The sequence below is a fragment of the Lipophrys pholis genome (genome assembly GCF_963383615.2).
Source record: "Lipophrys pholis genome assembly, chromosome: 3".
NCBI lineage: Eukaryota > Metazoa > Chordata > Actinopteri > Blenniiformes > Blenniidae > Lipophrys > Lipophrys pholis.
Genome location: NC_137627.1, coordinates 7,086,257 through 7,114,028, shown reverse-complemented (window position 1 = coordinate 7,114,028; position 27,772 = coordinate 7,086,257). Strand labels below are relative to the sequence as shown.

General features: G+C 43.7%; 1 protein-coding gene across 1 annotated transcript in view; it reads right to left on the bottom strand.

The window, feature by feature from the left end:
- Positions 1–26,839, bottom strand: part of dpf1 (double PHD fingers 1) — a gene marked incomplete at its 5' end in the record, with an annotated part of 49,768 nt that extends 22,929 nt beyond the window's left edge. Inside the window, 10 exon segments of the mRNA XM_080460205.1 lie at positions 3,561–3,692; positions 4,016–4,094; positions 5,135–5,224; positions 6,819–6,946; positions 8,415–8,522; positions 10,699–10,859; positions 11,561–11,590; positions 26,731–26,797; positions 26,800–26,824; positions 26,828–26,839. Of these exon segments, the coding sequence (XP_080316331.1) occupies positions 3,561–3,692; positions 4,016–4,094; positions 5,135–5,224; positions 6,819–6,946; positions 8,415–8,522; positions 10,699–10,859; positions 11,561–11,590; positions 26,731–26,797; positions 26,800–26,824; positions 26,828–26,839 (832 nt within the window).
- Between the last annotated feature and the right edge of the window lie 933 nt (positions 26,840–27,772).

Here is a 27,772-nt window from a genome sequence, read left to right as displayed (position 1 = left end):
ATTTGTTACAGTGACATACAACACAAAGATTAGGATCAGTTTCCAAGTTTCATTTTTTCCTTGTATGATAATTTACATAAATGACTGCAAGGTGACTTGCCAATTAACAGACTTTTTTTTTTCCCCCGGAAAAATGGACGTAGAAAAGCCCAGAATTCCTCGCGGTCTGAATATACAAAGTGATGCTTTCCGCTATGCGCTGACAACAGCAATGCTGACATGCTCTCAGTACATTTGTTTACATGGACACTTGTTTTTGTCATTTGAGTGAGCGGGACGATCTGAGAAACCAGATCACGTGAACAAAGTGATCAGATCTATGTGTTGGTTTACATGCACAAAGTCAGTGGATCGATCCCATAATGCTTTGCACTGTGACGTTGGCAAATTTGAGACATGCACATGTGATCGCACATCCAGCTTTTGGATTTCTGAGCTTGACTCATCGAGCTTATTGAGTTTCTCATTGTGGTACCTGGCAACGCCGAATAAAGTCTGTTCAGGAGGAGATGATAAGGTGTTTAAGAGACATTGATTTGAAAGGGTTGCTGCGTAAATGTGGAACATTTCTGTAACAAAAATGATGTGCGTACAATGGGGGCCTTAATCTAGCATATTCAAGTAAAGTTTAGGCTGACTTAAATACCTTCCCAGTACTTTTTAACTTGTTATTAGGGGACGGGGGGCTCAGTTAGGAGAGCAGATGCTTAAAGGGAAAAGCATTTTAGTTCAGCTGCCACATACAGCCCCATGTCGTCTGGAGTGAGCCGGACTGGTAAATGACTGTTAAATTAAAACTTTAAATTGCCTTTGTTGTGGCGCACAGTGTACGCCACTAAATGTCTATATTTTGGCCCACAGGTCTTGTGTTTGACGCCCGTAATTGAGGGGCTTAAACAAAGTACGTTGAGAAAGTCCATAATTTTTCTGGGAACACTTAAAGGCTTGGGTGTTTTCTGAAGTCTGGACAAAATCCAAACGTATTCACTTCCTACATCACTTGACATAAACATCAGCAAACAGGCCGTCCGCAAGACAAGTGAGGCGGTGTAATGGCAGTCAGAGTGGATGGACCTTCATTACTCTCCAGTGATATTGCGGGCCACCGCATTAATGGACACTCATTAAGCCCTCCGATGCTGCAGCCATGTTGTTCACTGTAAATTAAATACACTAGAAACTGAAATATAAATGTAGAGCGCAGTGGGGAAATATTCCTGAGAGTGCGACTGGTGTTTGTTCACCGCCGGCTCTTGAGAGAGCTGATGAGTGTTGATTGAAGAGCGGTTTGTTCTCTCATTGAGCTGCTACGTCCTTGCAGCCGCTGCCGAAAACGTCGAAAGTGTTACGTTAACAACGGTAGTTAACGGCATTTAAAAAAAAACGGAGGGAAATTATGTTCATCTTTACACTCTAATTAACATTTAACTTGTTTATATTATATCTTGTAATTGTACAGTAAATGTATAAATAACAATTTTGAGTAGCCTTGTATTGTAACGGTAATGTCAGACATCTCGACAGGCTTTGCATTAATTCAGAGGTCAGAAAGGTAAGAAAGGCTCAGGGAGTGAAAGGTTGAACAATATATTCTGATAAATGAAAGAAAATGTAATTTGGGCGATGGTAAGTTGACTTTGAGGTCGCTGAGTCGAGTTAAAAAAAAATAAAATAGACAAAACAAGATTGAACCAGCCTCTAACCCCGTTCACCATAACCAGTTCCTTTTTTTTTTTTTAACTCAACACTGGTGCATTCACACCATCAAACCACAGTGCAGCGGCAACACAACTGCAGAGTCCAAATCACCATTAAACAGCAAAAAGCGGAAGAAAGAATAGTTTAAATCCCGACTACTTTCTTCTCAACGCAAACACAAAAGAAAATCAGATTTTCATAAGACGGGACCACCAAGCTTCGTTGTACAGAGCTACGATTCTGTCCAATTAGCATCTAGTTACCAGGATAAACAGCAACAGGACGCTTACATTAACTGGATTTGTTCCAGGAACAATCCTCTGAGACAAACAAAAGTTTATTGCACCGGCTCGGATTGCTCATTAAGGCAATGTTCGCAAATAAAGACCTCTTTTATGATTTTTGAAGCATAAATGCAATCGCTAAAACTAAAAGGCGTAAACAGTTTCGACATCACAGCCACTCATCTTCCTGCAGAGTCGAATCGCAACGACGAAAGTTCACTTGAGCATATGTAGCTTGACATGCCACACTGTTGGCCGAGATTAGCTCTTTTCTCACACATTTCTTCAGTCATTTCTTCAGTCATTTCTTCAGTAAAGTGAAATACTTCCACTGTCATTGTTCATCCTAGAGGCAAAACAACGGATCGATTTAAAAGCCGTGGATGATCGCTCAAGTTTTTCCAAAGTGGTAATAGTACAGGGTGTATTGTGAATTAGGTTTGTGTCTGTTTGCAACCGTTTTGAAAATGATGTGGGAGGCCTTTCCTCAGCTGGCCCAACTCCACTTTTTATATTCAGACTTCACTGTAAGAACGTTTTCAGTTTTCTGCCCCTTCTCAGGTATTGCTGTCTTTTCCGATTCTCTTCGGGTTTTTCTCTCTTCAGGTTCATTCGCCGTATCGCTCAGATTTGTTTGGAAACTTCCTCCACCAACATGTCTAACTCTCACCTTTTTGTTCTGGCGCCGCGTGAACACCAAAATGATGACATTTCTAACAGATCCATGAAAAACTCTTCATTTTGTACGCCTGTCTGTGCATGGTGTTACTCATAGTATGATCCTTCACTGATCACACACAAAATGCGAGCAAAATTAAGAAAGAAATAATAATTCAAATTTAGCGTGCTTTATGTAGAATGTTAATAAATTAGCCCCTCAGTTCTAAGGCAGTGTTTTTTATTTAAAATTACAAATTAGTTTGAGCCTGCACTCACAAATTATTTCCAATGTTTTCTTCTAAAGAAAGCATACTTAGAATTACTACTCTGTTCAAAATCAAAAAAGGGGACCCTGTAGAAAAAGGATGGGGAACCAGTGGGTTATAAAAAAATAACATTGCATAACAACTCAGAAGCTGAAGTCAAAAATGTGCTAACCCCCCCCCCGAGGCATATGAATGCTTAAAAAATAAAAAGTTGGTTATGTACTCATGATTAATGGTGGCCTATTTTGAGTGACCACAGCACTGATGTATTTTTTTTTGCTTAATAAGTAATAGTGACCCACTTTGAGTGATCACAGTAAACTTGTAGGTCTGTTTGAAGAAAAATCCCCTGAGAGCAGCAGGAAATTAGATGATCCCGAATGGTATCCTTCGTGCATGCAGGTGTACACTTTGGCTCAGTCAGCAGTGTATCTCCCAATAATGCTGCAGGAGCTGCTCTGGGACAATCAATAGTTCTTGATAATATTCTGATCGTGAGGGACTGTCAGGAGTGGCCCTGATAACGTGACACCACATCTTCAAGCTGTAAGTGAGGAGCCTGGATGGAGTCTGTCCACATGCGGTGAATAATGGATGACGACGGACGAATGGACAGTGGCAGGGAAAATTAATATTCAGGAAGCAGACTCACGCTTGTGGTTGTTCTTGCGCTGGAAGGGTAGTGTGTGTCGCTCTGAGTCTTCTTCGCCCTCCTCATCTGCCAGGTGTGTGTGAGTGTAATGGTAACTCAGCCCAGGGCGGTTCTTATAACGCTTTCCGCAGACTGGAACACAGACATGCAGCATGTGGGTGTAATTCAACCCATCAAGACCCAAGGCAACATTTGCTCTCTTAATCATCTGCAACGCTCGTGTGCTTCTTCCTTCGGAGGTGGATGCGACATGATTTCACCTTTTCCCCCGTGTATTTCTGAACATCGTCATGCCTTTCATTGGTCACAGGTCTTTAAGACGAAGGCGTCGCACATTCATGCCGCGGCTTTACGCTGATGTCAAAATCGAGTTGATGTTTCTCCAAGTCCTAACGGGCTGGAAGCAACGCGGCGAGGAGAAACCTCAAGTACAACACAAATGATGTGATGCTCACTGTCACAGACGTAAGGCTTATCCCTGTCTTCAATGGCAGGCGGCTCTTGTCTCTTTCTCATGCCTCCGACACCATAGGCCTGCAGGGAACACACACACGCGCACACACACACACACACACACACACACACACACACACACACACACACACACACACACACACACACACACACACACACGTGCACTTGTAAGAACTCGCGTGAACATACATTGCAAACAGAAAAAAGTTTTGAACTTCTCTTCTTGTTACATACATTTTGCATGCACACATAGAAGAGAAAAGAGTAACAGCACAGCATTTGCCTTGGTGTTTAAGTGTTTGCACACACACACACGCACACACACACACACACACACACACGCACACACACACACACGCACGCACGCGCGATTGCATTCTAATCATCTGCTCTCAGCGTAAAGCTCCACTTCCAGCAGGAGGGGGCTGATGACACCTAGCAGGGGAGCAACAGTACCAATTAGCAACCCTGGTATCTGTGTGCAAGTGTGTGTGTGTGTGTCTGTGTGTGTGTCTGTGTCTGTGTCTGTGTGTATGCCTGTGTGATGATTTTACAAATACATTGTTAACACTTGATTATCCTCCCATAGGATGCCCAAAAAGCGTGTGGGAAGTAAGAACCTGTCTGAGCTAATCAAAGTTGTTAAAAAAAAAAAAAAGAAAAGAGGTCATCCCAGCACGATTGAAATCACCGGGTCTGTTTGCATTTATTTGTAATAACAGTTGGACTGTCAGATGGCATTTAATTACAGAGTCTGGTATGCCGTGAAAGCACAAAATGATTTCCGACAGTTAAAACCACCATATTCTCTGATGTGGAATTAGTGACATTCCTGTACATGGAGTTACTACAGTTGCTTCTAAATTAATTGGAGACTTTCCAGAAGCAAAAAAAAAAAACCTTGATTACTTCACCAGCTGTCATTGCGAGGTCTTTTTTGGCTTGAATTATTTATATCTTTACAAGTCAAATGGGACTGAACTTTCACCTTCAACAGTGGGACTCTTTTGTAACGCTGCTTCCCTGCATGTAATACTTCACATTTTCTCAAAGACGAGGAACAGAGAGGAGTGAAGTGCGGCATGTCATTTCTGTCTCACCCGTGCTTTGGTACGGTTCTTGCGCTTTGGGACATCTTCCTCCATCTCGTCCACCTCCAGCTCATGTGGGAAATCCCCGACAAGCAACTTCTACAGGTGAAGTGCAGAAACAGGAAGAGACGTGTCAGACCCGTTACTCCCGTTTGCTTTTGTCTTTCCCTTTCTCTCCATCACTCATCCTACGGCATGTTTACACTGAGCAGGATTGGCCTAATATAGATCTCATAGAAGGGATCTAAGCCTTGCTCATAATGTGAACAAGTGTCTTTCTTCTGTAAATGTAATTCTTGTGCAAAGTGGTGAGTTTGAAATATGAATCTGAAAGAGTGCAGTGCTCAGCACCATTGCCTCAGACAAACAGGATCTGGTTACATCTTTTCAGCTTCCTTGTACAAAAATGCTTGCTTGTTGGGGTTAATTGGGGACAATGTGTGTAATCTGTGTGAGCCCAGTAATGGACTGGTGACATGTTGTTGCCCAGTGGTGGCTGGAATAGGATCCAGACCCCCACAACCACAGTCTGGTGACACAGGGAATAGAGGACGGGTGGATGGACAGGAAAACGCAAACATAAATGCTGCCTGTATTTATGTGTTTTTATCATTTTATGCAAAAAAATGTTATTTAAATCGCACATTTTTTCCAACTGGTTTTCTGGATTGAACCTTCCCATAAACTGAAAGGTGTTCCCATCTCATTGCACGATCATAACATTTGTTTCGGGAGTTTCTTCATTAAGCAGGTGCACTGTCCAAGTCAGTCACTTTTCATCAAGAAAATCAGGGGAGTTATTGGAAAAATAAAGCGCGAAACCAAGAAGCTCATTTCTGAAAGGTCAAGCGCGACATTCCTCACAATGCATCTGCATCGGAAATGACTCTTCCAAGCATTTCTAATGCTGCATCTTCACTGGAAACTTTTGAATGGATAAACGAAGCTTTACGAGGAAAATGTGTTTGGGTGAGTAAACTACCTTTAACTCCAAGTTGGAGGAGAAGAGTAATGCGTGTGAAGATATGATGCTTTACAGTGTGACACCCACCCAAGGGAGCTAGAATGAAGAGAAGCCCCCCCCCCCCCCCCCCCCCCCCATTAGAGGTCCACAACACAGCTCTGGCTCTCAAAGGACCACTGTAAGCACCCTGATTGATTGACTGTGCATCCGAGTTACACGGCCACAGCCTGTCGCTGGTGAAACACCCCAGACAGATGGGCATTAGGTTTAGCTCATAAAATTAAAGTTTATTTACATGTACTAAAGAGAAAAACATCTACAAAGTTGGTGTGTAAAACACGCAAGCGCAATCCCTGTAAAACAACAAGCTGCCACACTATCTCAAACACGTGCACACACACACACGCACGCACGCACACACAAACACACACGCGCGCACACACACACACACACACACACACACACACACACACACACTGTGTGTGTGCCAGAAGGGAGCTGTCAGAGCCGCGGGAGCCTGTGTCACCGCCAAAACACACACACTCCGAGAGAGACAAAGGCAGAGACAGACAAAGAAACACAAACACAGAGGGTGATACAGACAGATGAGAAGAGATAGACAGGCTGACATGAGAGGAAAACAACAAGACGTGGAAAGAACATCAAAGAAGGAGGGAGAGATGGAGGGGGGAATAAGAGAGAGGGATGAAAGGGGGGTGGGAGTCTCACCTGACACTCGCTCATTGGCTCTTCTTCCTTGGTTTCTACCTTCTTGTCCAGGGTTTCCCCGGCAAGCAGCGACTCCAGCACGGGACCGTCTGGGATCCCCCCCTCCTTCTTTAGAGAAGCCTCGTAGTCTGGAGAGTGAGACAATTACAATCAGAAAACAGCGGAGATCTCACAGTCATGCTGACATGCACAGTTGAGCTGACAGTGCCCCGAGGAAACTCAATTTGGCGGCTTGATGAAGAAAAGAAGAACTTCAGATCCTGTACTGTACACTAAGATGATCGTCTCCATGCGACTAACATTTGATGGGAAAGTTTGCACAAGTTCTGTTTCCATTTCATTCCTGCTGTAAATGACGGGTGTAATGTGGCCTGTCAGCAATAATTACGACTACATATGAAGCTTTTCTTCTATAATTGTCAACACCATGCAGCCCAGTGTTTGTTGAAGTGCTTTACAGATCAGTCAGTCGTTGTCAATGAAACGTTTAATAATATAAGAAGTGTCAGGCTACATTTGTGTTTTGACTTTATTACTGTCTGCAGTCGGAACGAGCTCACACAGACAATACGGGATATTTTACTCGGTACTGCCTGAAAGAAATACTGTTTCTCAGTATTGAAGTGGAGGAGAAAAGTGTCTTTTTTTTTTTTTTTTTTTTTTTTTTACACAACTTGAATTCTAAAAGCAGAGAATGTTGCTGTCCAGAGGGTGACTAGCTCAAATGGCAATGAGTCAGTTCACAACTGAGGACGCAGGAAAACATCCGATCTGTTCAGTGTTTTACATACAATAGACTCCTGAACAGAGACGTTACCTCCTCTGGTGATTCCTTCAAGCTTTTAACTGTTACACTCGGCCTCTTTTTTACCCACTAAACAGTGTGCATTGTACATCGACAGGATATGGAAAGTTTGCTGAATAGCTAAAATCCTTCATGATCTTTCATCTGTCTTGAATTTCACTGTGCTTTGTCTGGTAATGGTGATTCAAAATAAAAATAAACAATGGAACTGGACTTATTCAATACAGCGATCTAATAAAATTATCTTGGTAAAGAATTATATCCTACATTTATTTATTTATTTTTTCCACGCTTTAATCGTCAAGGTCAGCGCATGCACAGAAATGATAGACTGAAAACAACCAAACAGACACTTTCAAAATAAAAACAAAGAAGCTGTATTGCTTGCCTCATGGACACAATTTTCCACTTGATTCATTACTTCTCACTGTGGACTTAACTTTGTTCTTTTGTTTTTGTTTTTTATGCTTACAATGTCCAGGTCTGATTACCGAAAGAGTTTACTAACTTTTTCCAGCAGCACTGTGAATGTATAATGGCCATGCTTGGAAAACATATGAAGTATTGCAATTTTCTTGTTTAATAGTAGATTGAGTAGATTGTGCTTGTTTATGTTGGAGCAGATCATTTCAAAATTGAGAGGAATCATTGGACAACACATTCACGTGGAGTTATTTTTTTTGCCCTAACACTGTAAAAATCCACTGTTTTTGTGCCTCCTCCTTTCAATACCCGCCTCTCATATACCACCTGACAGGTAGCGACAGTGTTTCGTCACGTTGCCTATTTACCGATCTTGAATTCGATTGGTACGAGTCGTGGGTCTTCCAAGATGTTTAGCCGCCTCTTCTTGCGCCAGCACCGAGCGGGATACGTGTACAACTGACCTGGAGCGTGACCTGGAAAACAGAGACACAGGCACAGTGTGGTTATAGGAAGTGCCTCCACAAGCGATACACAAGTTACCGCATCAGACAACACTGATGATTAGGGAAATGATAAATCTTTCATATCAAATTCAGATGGATGGAAATGACTAATTACCAAATGATGGTGTTTATGCATCATTACGTAGAGAGCCTACACTAACAATGGAGTGTGAGAGGTGGCACAGTGCAGGGCAGTGTTAGGAGTCGACAGATTTCAATTCATCCAAGTAACTTTCAACAATTTGATCCTGATCAAAAAGGAAAATGTTATTTCTTTTCTAAATTAGAGATAAAACTACTTACAAAATGACATGTAACAAGAAAGTTTAAAAAAAAATAAATGCCACCTAACAGTGGAACATCTGTTCAATTTTAGTGAAGTGAAGTTTTAACAAAAAGTGACGAACAAACCAAACAAAAGATCCTAGTGGCAGACGCCAGCCTGCAAACTAAAATCGTTAATGCACCACAGTGCTGCACGCACACACACACACGTACGCACAAATGGTGCATCCTCTCTGGAATAGTTGGTGCCAGCGGCGTATCATTGCCTACAGGGGAGTCTGATTCACTGCCAAAATACACTGATGTTACAGGGAAAGAAAAAGCTATGAGGAAACACCCTTTGGGGAAAGTGGAAAAAAAAAAAAAAAAAAAAAAAGTTTAGGTGTGAAAGGTAGGAGGCCTGGATACAGAAGAGGCGGAAATGAGAAGGGAAAGAGAGAGACAGACACAAGCAGAGCAGACGATTGAAGGAAGCCGTGAGACGAATGACTGGAGAGAATAATTTGTGTAAAACAACAGCTGGCAAACACTAGACACACACACACACACACACACACACACACACACACACACACACACCAGTGCATGCATGTTCCGGACAAGGACAGATTTCATTTACTTTCTGGAGGGAGACAATAAACACAAACATTTTTTCTTAAGATGTAGCCATCCATCTTTTATACTGCTTTATCCAACTCAGGGTGGCAGCGTACTGCAGGCAATACCAGTGTACATCCTGGACAGGTTGGGGGGTGGGGGTGGGGGTGGGGGTGGGGGGGGTGCAGTGGACCAAACCACTGTGAGGAATTCCATAGGGGGAGACTCAACATAAACATTTGTCTGTGTCTCGTTTTTTTCTTTACTCCTATAAAGTGAAGCAGAACTATTTTGCGCAACTCTCCGTTTAGTTAATGACTAAACGGCTGAATTTCGCCATCAAGGTCAGATCAATACACCAAACTGTGTCATGCAAGTGACTTATCCAAGAGCAGCCTTCACCATGTTCACCGCATCAAAAAGCTACATGATACTCCACCGAAGATAAAACTTGGACACATTCAAACACAATAATCAATAATAATAAATCTTAAAAACACATAGTATCAGGCCTATCTGATTCCACTGCTTGTCTTTATATTATTCACAAGATAGAGGGGGTAGTGGTTAGCACCGTCCCCTCACTGTGATGACAATTTGTCACAAACCAATGATGTTACACTGTCTAATAATGTAATAATTTTGGCCTTTTTTTAATGCAAGAAAGCCCACAATGTAATAACTGGCCAATAGTGTAACAGGAAATTTGGTCCTATAACATTTTTACAATGATTGAACGATTTAAGTGGCATTAGAAAGATCCTTTCAAAATGTAATGACTGCAGCCACTAATTTCTTGGAAATCAAAGGTTATTTTGCAAGCGTTGTGCAGTTTTCTTATTTAAAACAGGTAAAATGAATGAGGTAATCATTAAGGACACAAACTCTGCAACACAAAAAAAAATTACATTATTTGCTTTATTGCATTCAGAATTGGCATAATTATTATGCTATTGTTCATTATTACGATACTGGTTGTTACAAAGCTTGTTTGTGTCCCAGAAAGGTGAGGAATCAGGATTTGCCTGAAGCTTTGAGTGCTTCTGCACCTGAACCGAATTGTTGGGACTGATTTGTTACTGGTGGGACCCATTTGAGTGTGACACACTGCCGGTGCAGTGAGAGCCACTGGGAGTTAAATACGACGCCTGATAAACTCAAAGAACATTGTAGTTGTTCCTAAGCTGGGAAGTCGTCCGTTCTGTATGACAGGAAGAAGGGAACAGAATCACAGACAGGCGAAGACGAGCCCATGGACACACACCTGGTCCACGGTGGTTCTTCTCCATCCAGATGTAACAGTTGCTCTGAGCCACGCCGGTCTGCGAGTCGAGGAAGGGGAGTCGCATGGACCGCTCTGCACACAGGCGGGCATTGTAGCTGCGGCAGTGTTCGATGGCCTCCTTATAAAACTCCTCACCAAGACTGGGACGGAACAAAAGGTAGAGAGAAGGTGGACGGGAGTGTTAGTGTGGGTCAGAGCTGAAGGTTGAGGGAGGAGCACTGAACATCATCGCCAGGGAGGGAAAATAAACACGACCCTGCTCATGTGCTAGTAAAGGGCAGCGGGTTTCTACGTCTGTGTGTGTGTGTGTGTGTGTGTGTGTGTGTGTGTGTGTGTGTGTGTGTGTGTGTGTGTGTGTGTGTGTGTGTGTGTGTGTGTGTGTGTGCACCCGTAACGCAGCACACACTTACAAGTGTGTGCATGTGTAAGTCAAAAGAGGGCAGTGGGTGCACAGTGAGGGACAGTTACACTGTGTGTGGAGGTGGGCCTTGGAGACACACACACACACACGCGCACACACACACACACACGCACGCACACACACACACACACACACACACACACACACACACACACACACACACACACACACACACACACACACACACACACACACACACACACACACACACACACACACACAAAGAGAGCACTGTTAACCCGGATCATAGCAGGAGCATATACACACAGATGTGCACACATTGTTCCCACTGTGAGAACAACATATGCACGGTATTTTCTCACCTGTACACGTGTGAGTGTGATTAACATTCAGCGTGATATTCCTCACTTTGCCCCTCCCCCTCCCGCCTTCACCCCCTTACCCCTTACCCCCCCTTACCTGTTCTTGATGACTGCACCTCCAGATTGCCTGTAGGGAAAAGGAAAGAGAGAGAGAGAAAAGAAAAAAAAAACAATAGATATGTGGTGAGTCACTCCTCCACCCCACCCTTTTTACTCTACCACTTCTTTCACTTTTTTTTTTTTCCTTTCACAGCACATTTCCATCACTCTGAATCACATCTCTTCACAGGTGTTCATTTAAACGTGCATGTTTAACTTTGACATTCGGCCCATGATCCCTGGGTTCTTCTCGCTCTTGTTAAAGATTTCCATCTTTCTTCACACTTCTCTTTCTCCCTTTATTCTTTTTGTCTCCCTCCTGTTAATCACTCCTCTCCAGTGTGTTCCTGCTGAGTGCAGACATCAAGGTCACGCCGCTATACAGACGGTAGATACAGGACTCACAAGAGTATGTGCACACACGTGCATGAATCGAGTGACACCCGCGCGGATAACGATTTTCGGGGATTGTTTTCTCGTTCTGCGCAGCCACTAAAAGGTGTGACTAATTAAGCGATCAATTAATTTAGCCAGACAGGAACGCTTGAAGTAGAAGTGGATTGGCGGACAATTTATTTGCAGCTGCACGACGTGTCGCTACGATATGGAGGCATTGTTTCGCGGCTTCTCCTCCAATTTAGCATTAGCCTCCCGTAGCAGAGTCAGACTAGTAAAGGTGTTAGGGAATAATCAAGCGTCGGAGCCGAGCCGGAGATAATGTATGGTTTATATTGCCTTCATCATCCATAATGCAACTTGACCTTGGACAGTTCACTTTCTAGATTCATTGCATAAGCGAGTAATGCATCCTTAACATTCTTGCCTCAAGCAGGAATGAGGAATGAAGAGGTCCACGTCAACACACATAATAATATTGTCATTTTACAACTTTACAACTGGGACCATGCATTTTGCAGCTGATCAATTAAGAATAACACCAGGAGTATTCAAGTGAGGGATTCATATGCAATAGGCGCTTTTCATACAAATCAATGTGCAACACAGAAACTATGTTATTCTATAGCCTGTAAATAAAAGACTAGATGTCTCTCATCACAGTGTATTATAATTACATAGATATTTTTCCCAATGCCTTTGAAACACACATTTCCAGACATGCTTGATACTCCATATATTTCTGAAGGCAAATGAGCTAAACCAGGAGTGTCACACACATTTTAGTTCAGGGGCCACATGCAGCCCAATTTTATCTTCAGTGGGCCAGACTGGTAAAATAGTGCCGTCATTAGTGCTGTTGAACGATTAAGCATTAATTTTAAGTAGATTAATCACAGGGTTGCTGAGAATTAATTTAAATGAATCACGATTAAATATCATTAATTTTTAATCTATATTCTTTGCGTTTCATTTTCCATGAGCAGACAGACTCAAGAAGGAAGGGAATATATATTTGCACTTAACGTGTTTATTAAAAACCTTCAATAGTTCATGTTAACAAGAAATGTCTCTCTTTTTAAAACAAATATTTATCCAAAATAATGTGGCCCTGTTACTCCTTCAGGCAGCTACTGACTTGTTGATATTGTCCGAGAGGAGACGCGCTTTCTCCTGGAGTTCACGCCAAACCAACATGGCGGCTCAGCCACAAAGTTTTATTCTATTATTACTAAAACAGTTCTACAGCGAAAAGTATTTCTGAAAGAATTTGAGTCAGGAAATAAGCGGTTGCTGAATCTGTCTTGGCTTTGGTTCCACTACAGCTAGAATGTTTACAAAAGTTTTAGCGATGCGTTGGATCTCCACTCCGCTTCATTTGCATCGACTTGGCTGGTTTCTATTTTACGCAAATGAGCTGAGGGCAGCTACAGGGCAACACAACTCAACGCAGCTCGAACCACGCTGCACCCAGCATGCACTGCGGTGAGTTTTACATAGACAGCGAATGGGATGCGAGAAAATAATAGCTCCTGTGGACACGTACCATCATTCTGCACTGCAGATGGGTTCGTTAACATGTCAATTTTGACAGCCCTACTTCAAATTTAAACTTTAAAGGTTTTCTTTGTTGTGGCACACAGCATCTGTGATGAAAATGGATCACATAGACTCATTATGTTCACAAAACCAAACAATTACTACAATCTCAACATAAAGCCAATTGTAATGTAAACCTCTGGTGTGAAATACAGTGAAATGTCCAAAAAACTTCTACCGCATTATGCATGTTTTTACAAACTCACCCTGACAGCATGACTTTGAGGCTAGTTTGATAGTAATGAGGGAGTTAAATTCCTTGGCAGCAGCACCGATATCTCAGCTCCGGTGTGCCGCTATTTCTGCTACTCTTAAGAAATGTGTTTAAAAAAAATACGATTGTGTATTAATAAAACATACTGTTTTAAAACTGAGAATTTCCAGTAAAACTAAATATATAATAAATGGAATGGCAAGAAGAAAGTTATTAAATAACATAAAATCCAAACTGTAAGTGCTACAGGTAAAACAATTATAGCCTCTTGAGGATTTCCATAATAGAAACAGTTTAAATGATTCAGTTCAGAAGTGTACTCCTGTACATGCTCAGTGTGATGTTCTGGTTGACGTTTCCTCTTTGTTATTTACTTCAGGTCATCATTCATCACGGTTTAAACTAAGAATAATATAGTTTTGTGAATTTTGAATAGCAGAATGTACTGAAATTTATTTGTAAATATAGGAAGCTAAAGGAAAAAGATGACAGAATCCATTACTCAAACGAAGCACAGATCCTTGAATGTCTACGTCACTGCAGTAACAAAGCAGTCGTGGTGTTTTATTTCCCATGTCTGGTGGCATCACGAGTCCCTCCAGAGCAACAAAAAGCTTTAAACAACTTTTGACACATATTTGCAGCACAATCCGACGTCTATAAACGGATCAGTATAAGATGAGACAGCTTCATTATTGTCCAACAAAGGGAATTCATTTGCCACCACATCGACACACACAAAAGCAATATAGGCACTGAACAATTTACACAACTACACCAGGAACGGTGTGATTTTTAACTAAACTTCCAAGTCCCATGAAAACACAGCAAAAGTAATGACCCATTATCTTAAAAAAAAAAAAGAAAAGCTTTTACAATGTCCTCAGGAATCATTGTGATTTGTGTTGAAGGCTCAGTAAATGCATGATTGAAGAGGGAAAAAAAAACTTTAAGTGGAAAAGAAGACACAGAAATCATTGCTGTTTATCAATTGAAAATTGCAAAATGAACTTTTATGTGAAGGTTTGGCATTTTATAAACACCCTCCATCCTCCTCCATCTTCCAGATATTTGAAAATAATTGCTCAGGCAGTTACTTTGCTTCTGTCTTAAACTAAATAAAGTTCACTTTCCTGGCGTGTCATCACTCAAAATATGCCACAGCTTAACAGTTTACTGTAGAAATTTACTTTTGTAGTCAAAACTTGAGGCCTGACCAATATATACAACTGGAGGTCTTTGTGTTAGGTGTTGACACTTTAGCTTTTACACACATGCACATTCTTTTTTTTTTTTACCTCAGAGAGTATTAAGTAACTCCTGACGAACTTAATATACACGTTCAAGTTACTTCATTGATACCTGAATGTAAATTATGATGTGTTAATATGGAGTGCCAAACATTCAAGGCAATATTCGCATTGAGATCACAAACAAGTGCTTCACACTATTTTATAGACTGACTCACCCCAAACTGCAGCAATAAAAACCTTAAATAATTTTAATATGGCTCGTCCTACTGTGCTGGAATGAAGGCAGAGATAAATACTGCCAATATAACATGCAACTGGGGTAAAATGTGCAAAGGCCTATAAAATACGTGAAAACTGTATAGGGTTCATTTTGACTATAACTTGCACATCAAGTACTGTTGGATAGTTAAGACCACGAAATTGATGTTCTCCTTAAGATGATGGACGTGCGCTGAGCTCTCGGCCCTCTGTGTACATGATGAGAGAGTAACGATGGCTGAAAGCTTGTACTTCTTTGATGTCCACGTCCCAGCATCATGTGTAAAAAAAAAAAAAAGAAGCCCATCAGAGACTGAACTTCCTCAGGAAGCTGAAGCAAGCTCATAGGAAGCCCCCCTGACCTGCTGCTGCACTGTGTGCTTTCCCAGCTGTACAGTGGCCCACGGGAAGGACCTGCAGCGGGTGGCGAGGTGGGCAGAGTGCATGATAAATTAGCCCACCTCGGAGACATTGGCCAACAACAAAAGAAGGCCAGCTGTACTTAAAAGGACCCTGGACATCACCGGTTCTCCCCGCTGCCCTCTGGAAAGAGAAACACACCTCTGGAAATGTCTTTAAAAAGAAAAACTTCTAGCCCTGAGCAGCCACGTTACCACTACACACACATACGCACACATTCACTAACCCCCGAAACCTTAGTTGAGCTTCTTTTTTTTTTTTTAATTCTTTATCTGACTCTTAAACTGCCAGCTTGAGCTTCAAAATGTATTCCCCTTAATTCCTGAACGGTAAAGACAATAGAAATATTTCAATATTAGACGCAAACCTCGGCTCCTATCAGTGAAATGAAATCCTGATAATATTGTGGATCCCTTAACTAAAGGAGATTAGACGTTTGTGTTCAGTCAAGAACAAACATGCAAATACTCCTGGATTTCACTTAATCCATGAGAAGTAATTCGGGAGAAAGTAAATCAGGCTTTGACAAGCATTAAAAAAAAAGCTTGAGAACATAACTTTAGATGCCCAGAAATGATCATATTTTAGTTTTATCTTCACCAAATCTAATCAGTACTTTCTTTGCCCAGGGGGAAATATCTGCCAAATTTGACTGAAATTACAATATTGTTTACCAATTAGCAGATAAAAACCAAAACCAACCCAAAGGCTTAAAAATCTCCCAGGCTGAGTTCATTATTGAAGTCTGCCTCCTCAGCACTCTGCGCCACACAATAGAGGTACAGAGATCATGAAAGCAGAATTAGTCTGAAAAAGATGCAACTTTTTCACTCATCAAGAAAGACAAAGCCTCTTATGACAATGTCAAGTAGAATCAGTTGTCTCGGTTAGACACAGAGACGGATTCGGCCCTGGCAGCAGACCGAGCAGATGCTGGTGAGGCCTGGCAGCTTGTTCATGACGTCTTCAGACCCTCCTAAACGGGTCCCCGCAAGCTCACGGGCCATCGCCGGACATGTGACATTTAGAAGACGTGATCGGGGCGCCATTATGTAGGGCAGTTCTGTGCTCGTGTTCGTTTATGTGTCGCTGGGAACGATCCGCTCGTCTTCCACTGAGGAGAATATGCTCCTTTACAGCTCGGCGCCGGCAGTTGGCCATCCAAGCATTTTACGGCCGCGTTGGAGGTGCGTCACCAGAACTTTCCTTGTTTCACTCAGCACTGTGCCAGTGATTCCCCCACAACCCTGTACTTCATGACAAATGAACAGAGCAGAAAAGACGGCCTGTTCAGAAAAGATATCAGGCTTGATCAACGCCGGCTATACTGTTAAAGAAATTTTTAAATAACACCTACACAAATGTTTAAATCAGCCAGAAGGAACCCAGTTAAAATCAAGAAATCCATTCCCACGAATATACAACACCTGCTGGTTGGACATAAATAGTCATGAGGAAGAAGAGTTAACACGAACACACTGGTAGGTTCTTAAATAGTCACACACTTTCAGAAGACAAAGGCCCGGAAAACCTGACAAGATGCTGCTGTAAAATATTAAAGGTACAATTTGTAAGACTTTAGTCGTACTTCCGTTGTGCACCAGGTGTCAGCAGTGAGTCCATGTCGCATGGAGCAAGTTGCCAAGAGATGATTTTGCTTTTTTTGTCGGGATCTTACACATTGTCTATATTATTGTTTTATGTTATTCAAATATGCATCTATTTTTTTAAACTTCGTCACTGTTTTCTCCTGTAAAATTAACAGCTTTTCAAAAGTGCTTTGTGTTTTTTTTTATCATTATTATGTATTCATTTATGATTTACACCAGCGTGACTGGGGATGGTGTTTTATTTTGTTTTCTTTTTCATCAGATGAGCATTTGCAAAACAAGCACATTTTTCTTTTTTTTTAAATACATTTTTCCTTGAGTTTCATGCTGGGGACTTCTTCCGTTTGACCTCCCGGTATTAAAATATTATAGCTGTTAATTAATTATAATGTCTTAATTAGTTATTGGCCCAATTTCTTGTGAATTAATCACACTTCTATTTTTCATTGTGCATGTAAACATACGCTGTAAACAAAAATGGGCTTGTTAATCTAGTAGAACGTGCAACTTCATCTTACATTATTGATTATTTTAGGTTTTTACAGGAATTTTAAACCTAAAAATATATCATAAAGTAGCTTTAAGGGTGATACCAAGACTAAGTCACATAACAAACTCATCTCTGGAGACTTCAAGAGTGACCAAAGCATGATAAAGTGCATGTGTGGAAACATATTTTAAATGTAAAATAGTTCACCCTTGAGCTCCTCACGCTCCCCCTCTCTCAGTAACCCCCCCCCCAAGCTCTCATTTCTAACCTGTTCCCTTCCATCCCTCCATCACCTCAATCCCTCTCCTCCTCTGCTGCCTTCAGAGGTTCTGGAATAAGTCGGTCTCTCCCTCGATAATAAGTTGACAGCTGTAGAAAATGGCTTCTTTCAATTTTGGTGCTTCCAATCTCATTATATTGCGATAGGAGAGCCGCATGACTGTTTGGCTGTTTGGTGGCTCGCGCGAGGAGAAGAGCCGAGGCACTCGAGTCGGGGGCTGAGAGGTAGATACCCAAAGAGGAAGGGGAGCTTCGGAGGACAGCGCTTGAAGAAAAAGAGAGATGGTGGGATGCTGAGACGGAAAGGAAGTGTGTGCGAACAGGGAAATGAACACAAAGTTTGAGATAAAGCTTGATGGATATGAGACGTACCGAGTCCTCCAACAACAAAGCAAAAGCTCATTTTTGGATGCGTCTCGCAGATAAAACACTATAATTTTTTATCCCTCTGCCATTTGAGAGGCCTGCAGACATATTTTCACAGCGTGTGAAAGCCCCTAACTCTATGTCAGACTTTCCAACATCGATTGGGACAATAATAATAATAATAATGATAATCATGATAATAATAATAATAATCACCCGTTCTTGGATTTGATTGAAACGTCACAGTGAGTGGGTGCTAACAAAGTGCGTGACCAGCAAACTGAGTGTGACCGCAAACCTGAATAGCAGGAAATGAGCTACTCTCAGTTCAGCGGTGGACACCCGGCGCTCCACTACGGTCCCACCAACACAGACAGTGCTTTAAAATACGCTGGTGACAGCGAGGAGCATTTGTTGTTTGGAGTTGCAGCCAGGATACTGTTTGCTCGCTGCCCACATGGATGGCCACATCAACAAAATGCAGTATCAATATTTCTCTCAGCATGCAAGCCAATTACCAGAAATGTCGAACTATTTCTTTGACAGAGACAAAGAGGAAAGGCCCCGGCTACCAGACGGAGGTTTAAGCCAGAGGATATTCCTGAACAGGGAGACTCTCACTGGATTGTGGCCACTGTGGTCCGACCGGTCAAGGAGCAGTTTGTTGAAAACCCAGACCACAGCGAATTAGAGGAGAAACCAAACTGCCTGTCATCGAAAACCACACGGCCGATGGAAGAAAGCAGAAACCCGATACGACACAACCTCAGACGGTGGCTCTGAGCTGCAGTAAGCAGGAAAAACTCATTTTACAATTCCAATCATGTCTCTTTTAAAAACATCCATTTCTATTTCTGGTTTGTTTCTGATATATTTTACACTAATGAATGCAAACAGACTGAAAAGCGCAGGGAGAAATAGCAGCAGCTTTAGTAATGAACTGGCGTAGAGCCAACTCTCCCAACAAACTGCAGCTGACTACCAAAAATGTCCAGGCAGACATGACAGACATGACAATCGAGCAGATCTGCACTGTGCAAGGGCACAAAAACACAGAGGACACCTGTGCACGCATGCACACGCACACACAGAAATACACAAAGTGATGCCGTTTTTTAACTTGTATCGGCTCTAAACTGATTTTCATGTAGATGCAGAACATGCCAGACAATGAACCTTCAACAACACACACACACACACAAACACCAACACAAACACAAACACACACACACGCATACACACCAACTCAAGATTAGATGAGGAAAGAGAATGAGAGTGCCTGGAGCATGTAGACTTGTGTGTGTGTGTGTGTGTGTGTGTGTGTGTGTGTGTGTGTGTGTGTGTGTGTGTGTGTGTGTGTGTGTGTGTGTGTGTGTGTGTGTGTGTGTGTGTGTGTGTGTGTGTGTGTGTGTGTGGATCCTGAGCCCACACTGAGCTGTCTGCCTCAGTCTGCACTGAGCAAACAGCAGGGAGGGAGAGGCCTCCGTGAAAACACTGAAGAAACTGGTATCACTGGGAGCGCAAACACACACACACATTCACACGCGCACACTCACACAGACAAATAAACACAGTCATGCTGCTGACAGGCTGTAGATATAGAGCTGTCCTAAAAAGCACAGCCACCCCACCAGGCCCACCCTGGGCAAACCATTGTCTGGATCTCTGGGTGATCCCTCTAGTCCCATCCAACAGAAGCAGTCCACTTCAGCACATACCGAGTCTATATTCACACTCCACCAACACACACACACACACACACACCGAACACACACCACACACACTGCAGGGACCAATATCTGGTTATGGCGCAATTAACCACACCAATTAGCTGGTTCTCCAGCCAATAGAGAAACAGAGGGCTCCCCCTAGAGGTGAAGTCTGATCATTGGAAAAAGGCAAAGAGAAGTATGAAGGAATCATAAAAATTAGTCCATAATTACAAGAAACGTTCAAGCCAACAAAGGATTTCATTTCAATGGTGGTTTCCAACTGGGTGAAATTGGGTAATTAAACTGGGAGGAAATGAAGTAGTTCACATGTAAATGGCTTCATGAGGGCTGAGGGCAGATTGTATTTTGCACTTTTAGATTTGTTAGCAAATGCTGCCAACGGTGTGGCTGCTAGCTCGCTGTGTGTGTGTGTGTGTGTGTGTGTGTGTGTGTGTGTGTGTGTGTGTGTGTGTGTGTGTGTGTGTGTGTGTGTGTGTGTGTGTGTGTGTGTGTGTGTGTGTGTGTGTGTGTGTGTGTGTGTGTGTGTGCGCATGTGTTTGGGTTAGTTTTAATCCTGCAGACACTTGTGCCTACATACTCTTGTCTGTACACCTGGTCCACACACCTGTCTCATCCACCATTGTCCATCTGTGGACAATACTCACACACACACACACAAGCGTGCGCAGGCCGTAAGCTTGTGTGTGTGTACACGCATGTGTGAATGCACAGTAGAGACATATCAGGCAGCCTACTACTCTTCTGTTCATCCCCTCCCCCAGCCCTTCCATGGCTGAACTCAACAGATTAAACTATGCAATATCACCCTTACCAATTCACCCCTCCTCCACCCCTCCCTCCGTCCCCCAATTCAATTTCTTCTCTCTCTCTCTCTCTCTCTCTCTCTCTCTCTCTCTCTCTTGTTCTCTCACACTCTCGGCCAAATGATTTGTCTTTTTTTGCATTTTGTTCTTCTTCCAATCTGTGTGCAGTGGTACACACACACACACACACACACACACACACACACACACACGCACGCACACACACACACAACGATTGTTAAGAAGCATGCTTCTACATTTGTGTGTGAGACATTCAGACAGACATTGGAGCACTAATACCGTCCAGCAACACCCACATGAGCTAATGTGAGTTGTGAATTCCAGGTACAGACATACCTCAGTGTCTCACCGTGTGTGTGACGGACTACACGTCAGTCAAGAAAGACAAAGAGGCCACACTCAGTTTGGCAGTGACAGACAGATGGACAGACAGGAGTGTGTGTGTGTGTGTGTGTGTGTGTGTGTGTGTGTGTGTGTGTGTGTGTGTGTGTGTGTGTGTGTGTGTGTGTGTGTGTGTGTGTGTGTGTGTGTGTGTGTGTGTGTGTGTGTGTGTGTGTGTGTGTGTGTGTGTGTGTGTGTGTGTGTGTGTGCAGGAACGGACATCTGCCACACTACCAGCTGGAAAACGTCAGTTTCCGCACATCGCTGTCACAGCACTGCCTCTGTGTGTGTGTGTGTGTGTGTGCGTGTGTGTGTGTGTGTGTGTGTGTGTGTGTGTGTGTGTGTGTGTGTGTGTGTGTGTGTGTGTGTGTGTGTGTGTGTGTGTGTGTGCAACTGACTGTTTGCATATTTGAACATGACGAGAGACGTGACAGAGAAAGCCTGAATATAGAAGGCAGACATCGGCAGAACGCTGCAGCCGTCATGTCATCTCTGTCAGCAGCTTTGTGTTACCTGCTGCAAGTGATTTTAATGAAGAGTTGTGTGTCATTTCCCGGGTGCCTCTCTCTCGTTGTCCACTGGGTGTGGTTATGTGAGAATCGGTCTGAAAATCTCTGTATCAAAGGCCTCTCTCTCTCTCTCTCTCTCTCTCTCTCTCTCTCTCTCTCTGCATGTGTGCTCTTGTTTTCCCTCTCTGCTGGTAAATACATACCCATGCAGGCTATGCTTTGTGCATACCTATTTATGCATGCTGAGTATTTGTATTGGTGTGCACATGCATTCTTGGTCTTGCCATGTGTGTGGGTGTATATAGCCCATAGCTATAGCTGCAGTGTGTATTGAGGGCAGTACATCAGGGTAAGGCAATCTGCCTCTGAACAGCTCCTTCAGGTGAGATTTATCACCACTGCACTTGGCCTCTTATTATGGCGATGGATTCCCTACCTCTATATCTGGGTGTGCACGTGTGAGTGCATGTTTGGCTCGGTGTGTGTATGTGAATGTTTATGTGCCCCCCCCCCCCCCCCCACACACACACACACACACACCCGTCCTGCACCTTCACCCACCCAAGCCCACCCCACCAACACCACCACCCTACCACAGTCTGCGTTCTTATTAAAGTGCTGCAGAGGGGAGCCGCCATTGGTTTTTGTTGACTCCTCCTTCTACAACTCCTGATAGGGATCCACTGGACACGCACAGGCAGTGGGAATAATATAAATGTGGAATGACAGGAGAGGGGAAGTAATCTCGAGAGGAGAGGAGAGGAGAGGTAAACAGAGGAGCAACTGGGCTAATCTGTTCACTCCTGCACCTTCCACACTTGTTCCGCTTGGACTTCAGTTTGCAACCGAACACAACTACAAATTCCCAAATTTCTCTGGCTGGAAATCACGCAAGGTCCCAAAGCATTGGAGCTGACTGACAGTCAGTTAGGTAGCACTGGAGAAATAGGTCATAGAGCTAAAAATACTTATGTATGTCTCTCTCTTTCTCTCTCAGCCTATCTCTATTCAGTCTTCCTTAAAAAAAAAAAAAAAAAAAAAAGACAAAAAGAAAAACAGATAGAAAGTCTCAATAAGGGGGATGATGAAAGGAATAACTTGGAAAAAGAAATACCCTTAAAAACATCAGACCTCAGGCTCACTCCCCTGCAAATGAAGAATGGGGGGGGGGGGGGGGGGGGGGGGAGTGCAACAGTGTGCGTGCCGCCCTGTGTTGTGCGTGCGTGCGTGCGCCTCCATACGAGCGGGTGATGGCACACAAATGAGCGAGTGAGGGAATGAAAGGGAAGAGATTGAAAGAGAAAGAATGATCTAGAAATGGATGGTGAGGCTGGGGCTTCAGCCATCACGCGGGGCGGTTTGCACACAGAGCTGGGTTATTACATGGAACTCATTTAGGCGGGCTCAGTCAGGCAGGGCAGAAATATTATTATATAGGCCCTGCCACAACTGCTGGCGATGCCACCACACGCCATTATCTTACCTCGCAACTCTTTTTAACCCGCACAAAGAAGTAATGTTGGTGGAACGTGTGTGGCATCCGCTGCCATTTTGACAAATTCTGCCACCTGTGAGTTCTCAGTGATTGTCACAAAAGTCTGATTCCTGCTGTTGCTTTCATTAAATGGCACTATTCCCCTAAAACAAGCCTCCACTTAAGGGTTTTACACGAAGAATTTTGGATATTTTCCCTATAAACTGTATCAATATGTCTATTAGTAGAAGTGGCCTACAAACATTTTCAGTAAAAGGAACTATTAGATATACGCTATTCAACAATTTGAAGAGATCCGACAAAATGCAGAGCTGCAGCTTCTGTTGAACACCAAAATAGGGACTCACAATGTAAAGAAAAGTGGTGGGAGGGAAGGGGGGGGGGGGCTGAGGGCTCTGATGGTCTGAGGCCAAAAAGAAGGAAAATGGGGAAAAAAGAGAGAGAGAAGCAAGACAGAGGGAGGAAATGGCTGAACAAAAGGGAGACAGTGGAACAAGTGATGGGTAGAGAGAGTGATGAAGAAAGGAAGGAGGCAAAGTGCAAGACGAGGCAGCAGGGGTGATGGGAGGACAGAGAGGATATAGGAGGGGGAGAGAGACAGAACGAGAGAGAGAGAGAGATGGGATAGCACAGGAGAGGAAGAGAGATTAAATGAATCTCTAATCCAGCAGATAGAGAGAGAGAGAGAGAGAGAGAGAGAGAGAGAGAGAGAGAGAGAGAGAGGCTGGTTGGGATATGGACAGTAGATTGGTTCTATAGCTGCTCTCCTCCGCTGATATGCCTTCACGCACAAATGAACCCTCCACTGTACTTCCACGCACGTCAACTGGCCATCACGCTCCGAGTCCCTCTCAGCTTTACAACCTGCAATCCCCTCCTGCAGAACTCACATACTCAGAATTAACTGCCCTTTATTGCTGATATTGAGCAAGTTTTAGGGACATTTAGGCACACAACAGGGATGGTCTCCGGCGCTCAGCCAGCCACCCTATTAGGGCTGACTTTGAACCGAATTTCACTGGTTGTTTGGCCCATTTTACAGGAGAGGCCTCTAATTTGTAAGCCTCTAATAGCAAGTTTGTTTGTAGACATGCTAATTACCAGAGCTCGTTTAAAAAACCCAACGCAGTGTGGTAACTGGAACGTAGTTAAACTCATACTGCGTAACGATGGCATTTATACAGTTGGTGAGATGTTAAAGGCAGCTCTGATTGCTGCGGCCTTGTGCAATAAATACATACAGCTTTATTCCTGCTCATTTGCTGGAGGGAAGCAGTGATCCGGCATCCCCGTGGCTTCGAGCCTGGTTGGGAGTTTTGGTGCCCGTGCGTTGTCTTATTTTAACCTTTTGTCTAATTTTAAACACTCGGAAATCAGTTTAAGAAAAAAGAAAACCCCACACTGTTCAGAACTGGGCACTTGGTCATTAGTCAGTGGTCCTGAGCTGCTTCCCACCCCGCCTCCCTTCCATCATATCTCTTGCCCGTACCACAGCCTCTGCTCCCTCTCCGTCCTGGTATATACTCCATGCAAATCAGTCAATTTAATCCCCTGACATGGTGTCACAGAGGGCCTCTGGGAGCAATCTGGCCACACTTTTGCATTGCTTGAATGAGCATCCCATGGAGGATAAGGAAGGGGGGAGAGGAGAGGAGAGGAGAGGAGAGGAGAGGAGAGGAGAGGAGAGGAGAGGAGAGGAGAGGAGAGGAGAGGAGAGGAGAGGAGAGGAGAGGAGGATCCAAACTCAGTCGCTCTTCATCCATCTTCTTCGTCCAGTTCACCTGTCCATTCCTGTCCCATCATGATGCAACATTTACCACGTGCTGGCTGTTTAGAGCATGAACAACACTTACCAACAAAATATTAACCCTGCACTCTATTTCACGGTTACTAAAGGACTGTGTTGTGCTCTAATGCAAAATGACTTTCACCACGAACCTCCCAAATACCACCACAGTCAGCCAGGGCAGTTGCCAAATTGCAATCCGGTTTCCTCTCTCCTGTGAAGTGCTCTTCAAAAGCGGCCACATGCATGACAGTCGTTCGTGGCAATGCACGAAATGTCGCCTGGTGTCTGCACCTCAGAGAGGCTGACAGACACGCAGTCTTACTCCACATCTGTGCACAGGTTAAATAAAACCCCGCACAGCAGCCCATGGTTGTTTTTTTTCCTTTTTGCACATAGATCGTGTGACTTTTCTTTGTTTCAAACTGCCTAAGCTTGGTGTGTGTGTGTGTGTGTGTGTGTGTGTGTGTGTGTGTGTGTGTGTGTGTGTGTGTGTGTGTGTGTGTGTGTGTGTGTGTGTGTGTGTGTGTGTGTGTGTGTGTGTGTGTTGTTTTCTGGCTTGATCACTGTAAGTACCCGCTGACAGACGCACATCAGGCACCTTTTTTGGCCGGGAGCCCAGGCGGGCAGCAGGCGTCTGCATTCCGCTGAAATCAACCTCAGAGAAAGAAAAGAGAGAAAGAAAAAAAAAAAAAAAAAAAAAAAACTACAAAAAACGACCACCCCCTTAGAATAAAATCAGCACAAAGGGGAATCATCACAGAAGAAACTTCACGGGAAGCCCACCGCTTTAAATTCACCTCATGTAGGGATAAATATCAGCTGTGGAGCCGCGACGTTGGATGGAAAACGCAGATTTTTTTATTTATTTATTTTTTGTTTGTTTAATTTATTACAGTCGCGATTTTACGCGCAACGCAGGCGCCTGTTTCGCTCAGCCTCTGTGTTTCCGAGAGGTCCGGTAATAAAAGGTGCCGCTGCAGCCTGAATCCCGGACAGAGCGCTTCCTCCTGCCTACCTGTTTACCCCCTCTCTGTCCATTCACCCCCCCCTCCACCCACCCACCCTCACACAGGTCCTGTAAAGCCGTCTAAAGCCGCCTTCCTCCCGGCGAGCCTGCCTCTCCAAGCCTGGCTTTGACCGCGATCTTGGCTGGCTGCACTGGCAAGGGACATACCGGGTCACCCAAATCTACCTCCAGCATTCCTCCATATCCCCGCTCACACGCTGCCGATGGCTCACAGCAAAACCATCACATGAGCAGCATCGGAGCGCACGATAATCCCCCCAACGTAAGGAAAGAGGGGAAACAAAACAACAGCTTGGAATATAGAACTTTTCTTCGGGGTAGAATCGCATCTCCTCCCCCCCCCACACACCCCCCTCCTCTCCCTGGCATTATCCCAGTCTCTGCTGTATGCATTGCATGTATAGACGTGATCATGCTGAGAAATATCAGGGAATTTTTAAGGGTGCCTAAAAAAAAAAAATTGCACTGACAGCATGCACAAACACAAAGAAAGACGCAGACGCACGGGGAATGTGCAGTACTTACGATTTGAGGGGGTTCTGTACCGCTGTGGCCATTTTGGTATAGTATGATAGAATGCAACACTGCAGAGCCCGGTATTGTACATGTAATGTAGCAGCTATTTCAATTTCATTCATTCTCTGGGGCTGCGGCTGCAGCGAGCGGCCAATGGGAAGCGGGAGCGCTCCGTGACAGCTTTGGGGAAGTGTAGTTTTTTACGCATGTCAACATGAAACATGCCGCGGAGGGGGGCACTACAAGTACCAGCGGGGGTAGCGGTTTTTAAGTGGACCACGGTCCCGCCTCGGACTTGTAAGGGCAAAGCCCCCCCACCACCACCACCACCACCACCACCACCATCCGAAATAATAGAGAGGGAATATAGAAAAAAAAACAAAAAACCGTCTACAGTTATGTCAAGGTTGGGTTGTCAGTCTGAGGATGGCACTCTCACCAGAGATGCTGGATGATGGATATTTCTCACACTGATGACTCCAAACAAATAAGTTGTGTACTATATATAAAAAAATGTTCATGTCTGTCTATGAAAATATAAGAAAACACGGCATATCAATGCAAAGAAACTGAAACAACAATCCACCTTGAGTACAGGCGTTGCTCTGCCAGAGACTAGTTTATTCAGTAAACTCAGTCTTATGATCATTTAGCTCCTCTGCCAAGTTTACCCAAGACTAACTCATGCCGCTTCTTCATAATCTTACATTAGTAGTGGTTTGATAATCAGTCTAATATTATCTGTGCAAGGTAGCCCAACACCGAGCAGCTTTAATTATTCATTAATCAAGGGTGATGGGTCGGGAGCAGGACTATAATTGATTCTTACAGACGTTTGTCTCTCATGGTCGAGCCCAAAGAAAGGCTGGGACCCTCTCCACACCCCTAACAACTCCATCCTTTTATTGCATTCTTCATCCACTTCGTCTTCTCCTTTGCTTATCTCTTGATGAATCCGTCGTGGCCTTTTTTTAATTCACACCGCAGAATACAAAACACGGATTAGTTCGAATACTGCTCTCATTTTTTTTTAAGCGTGTAACAATGTTTT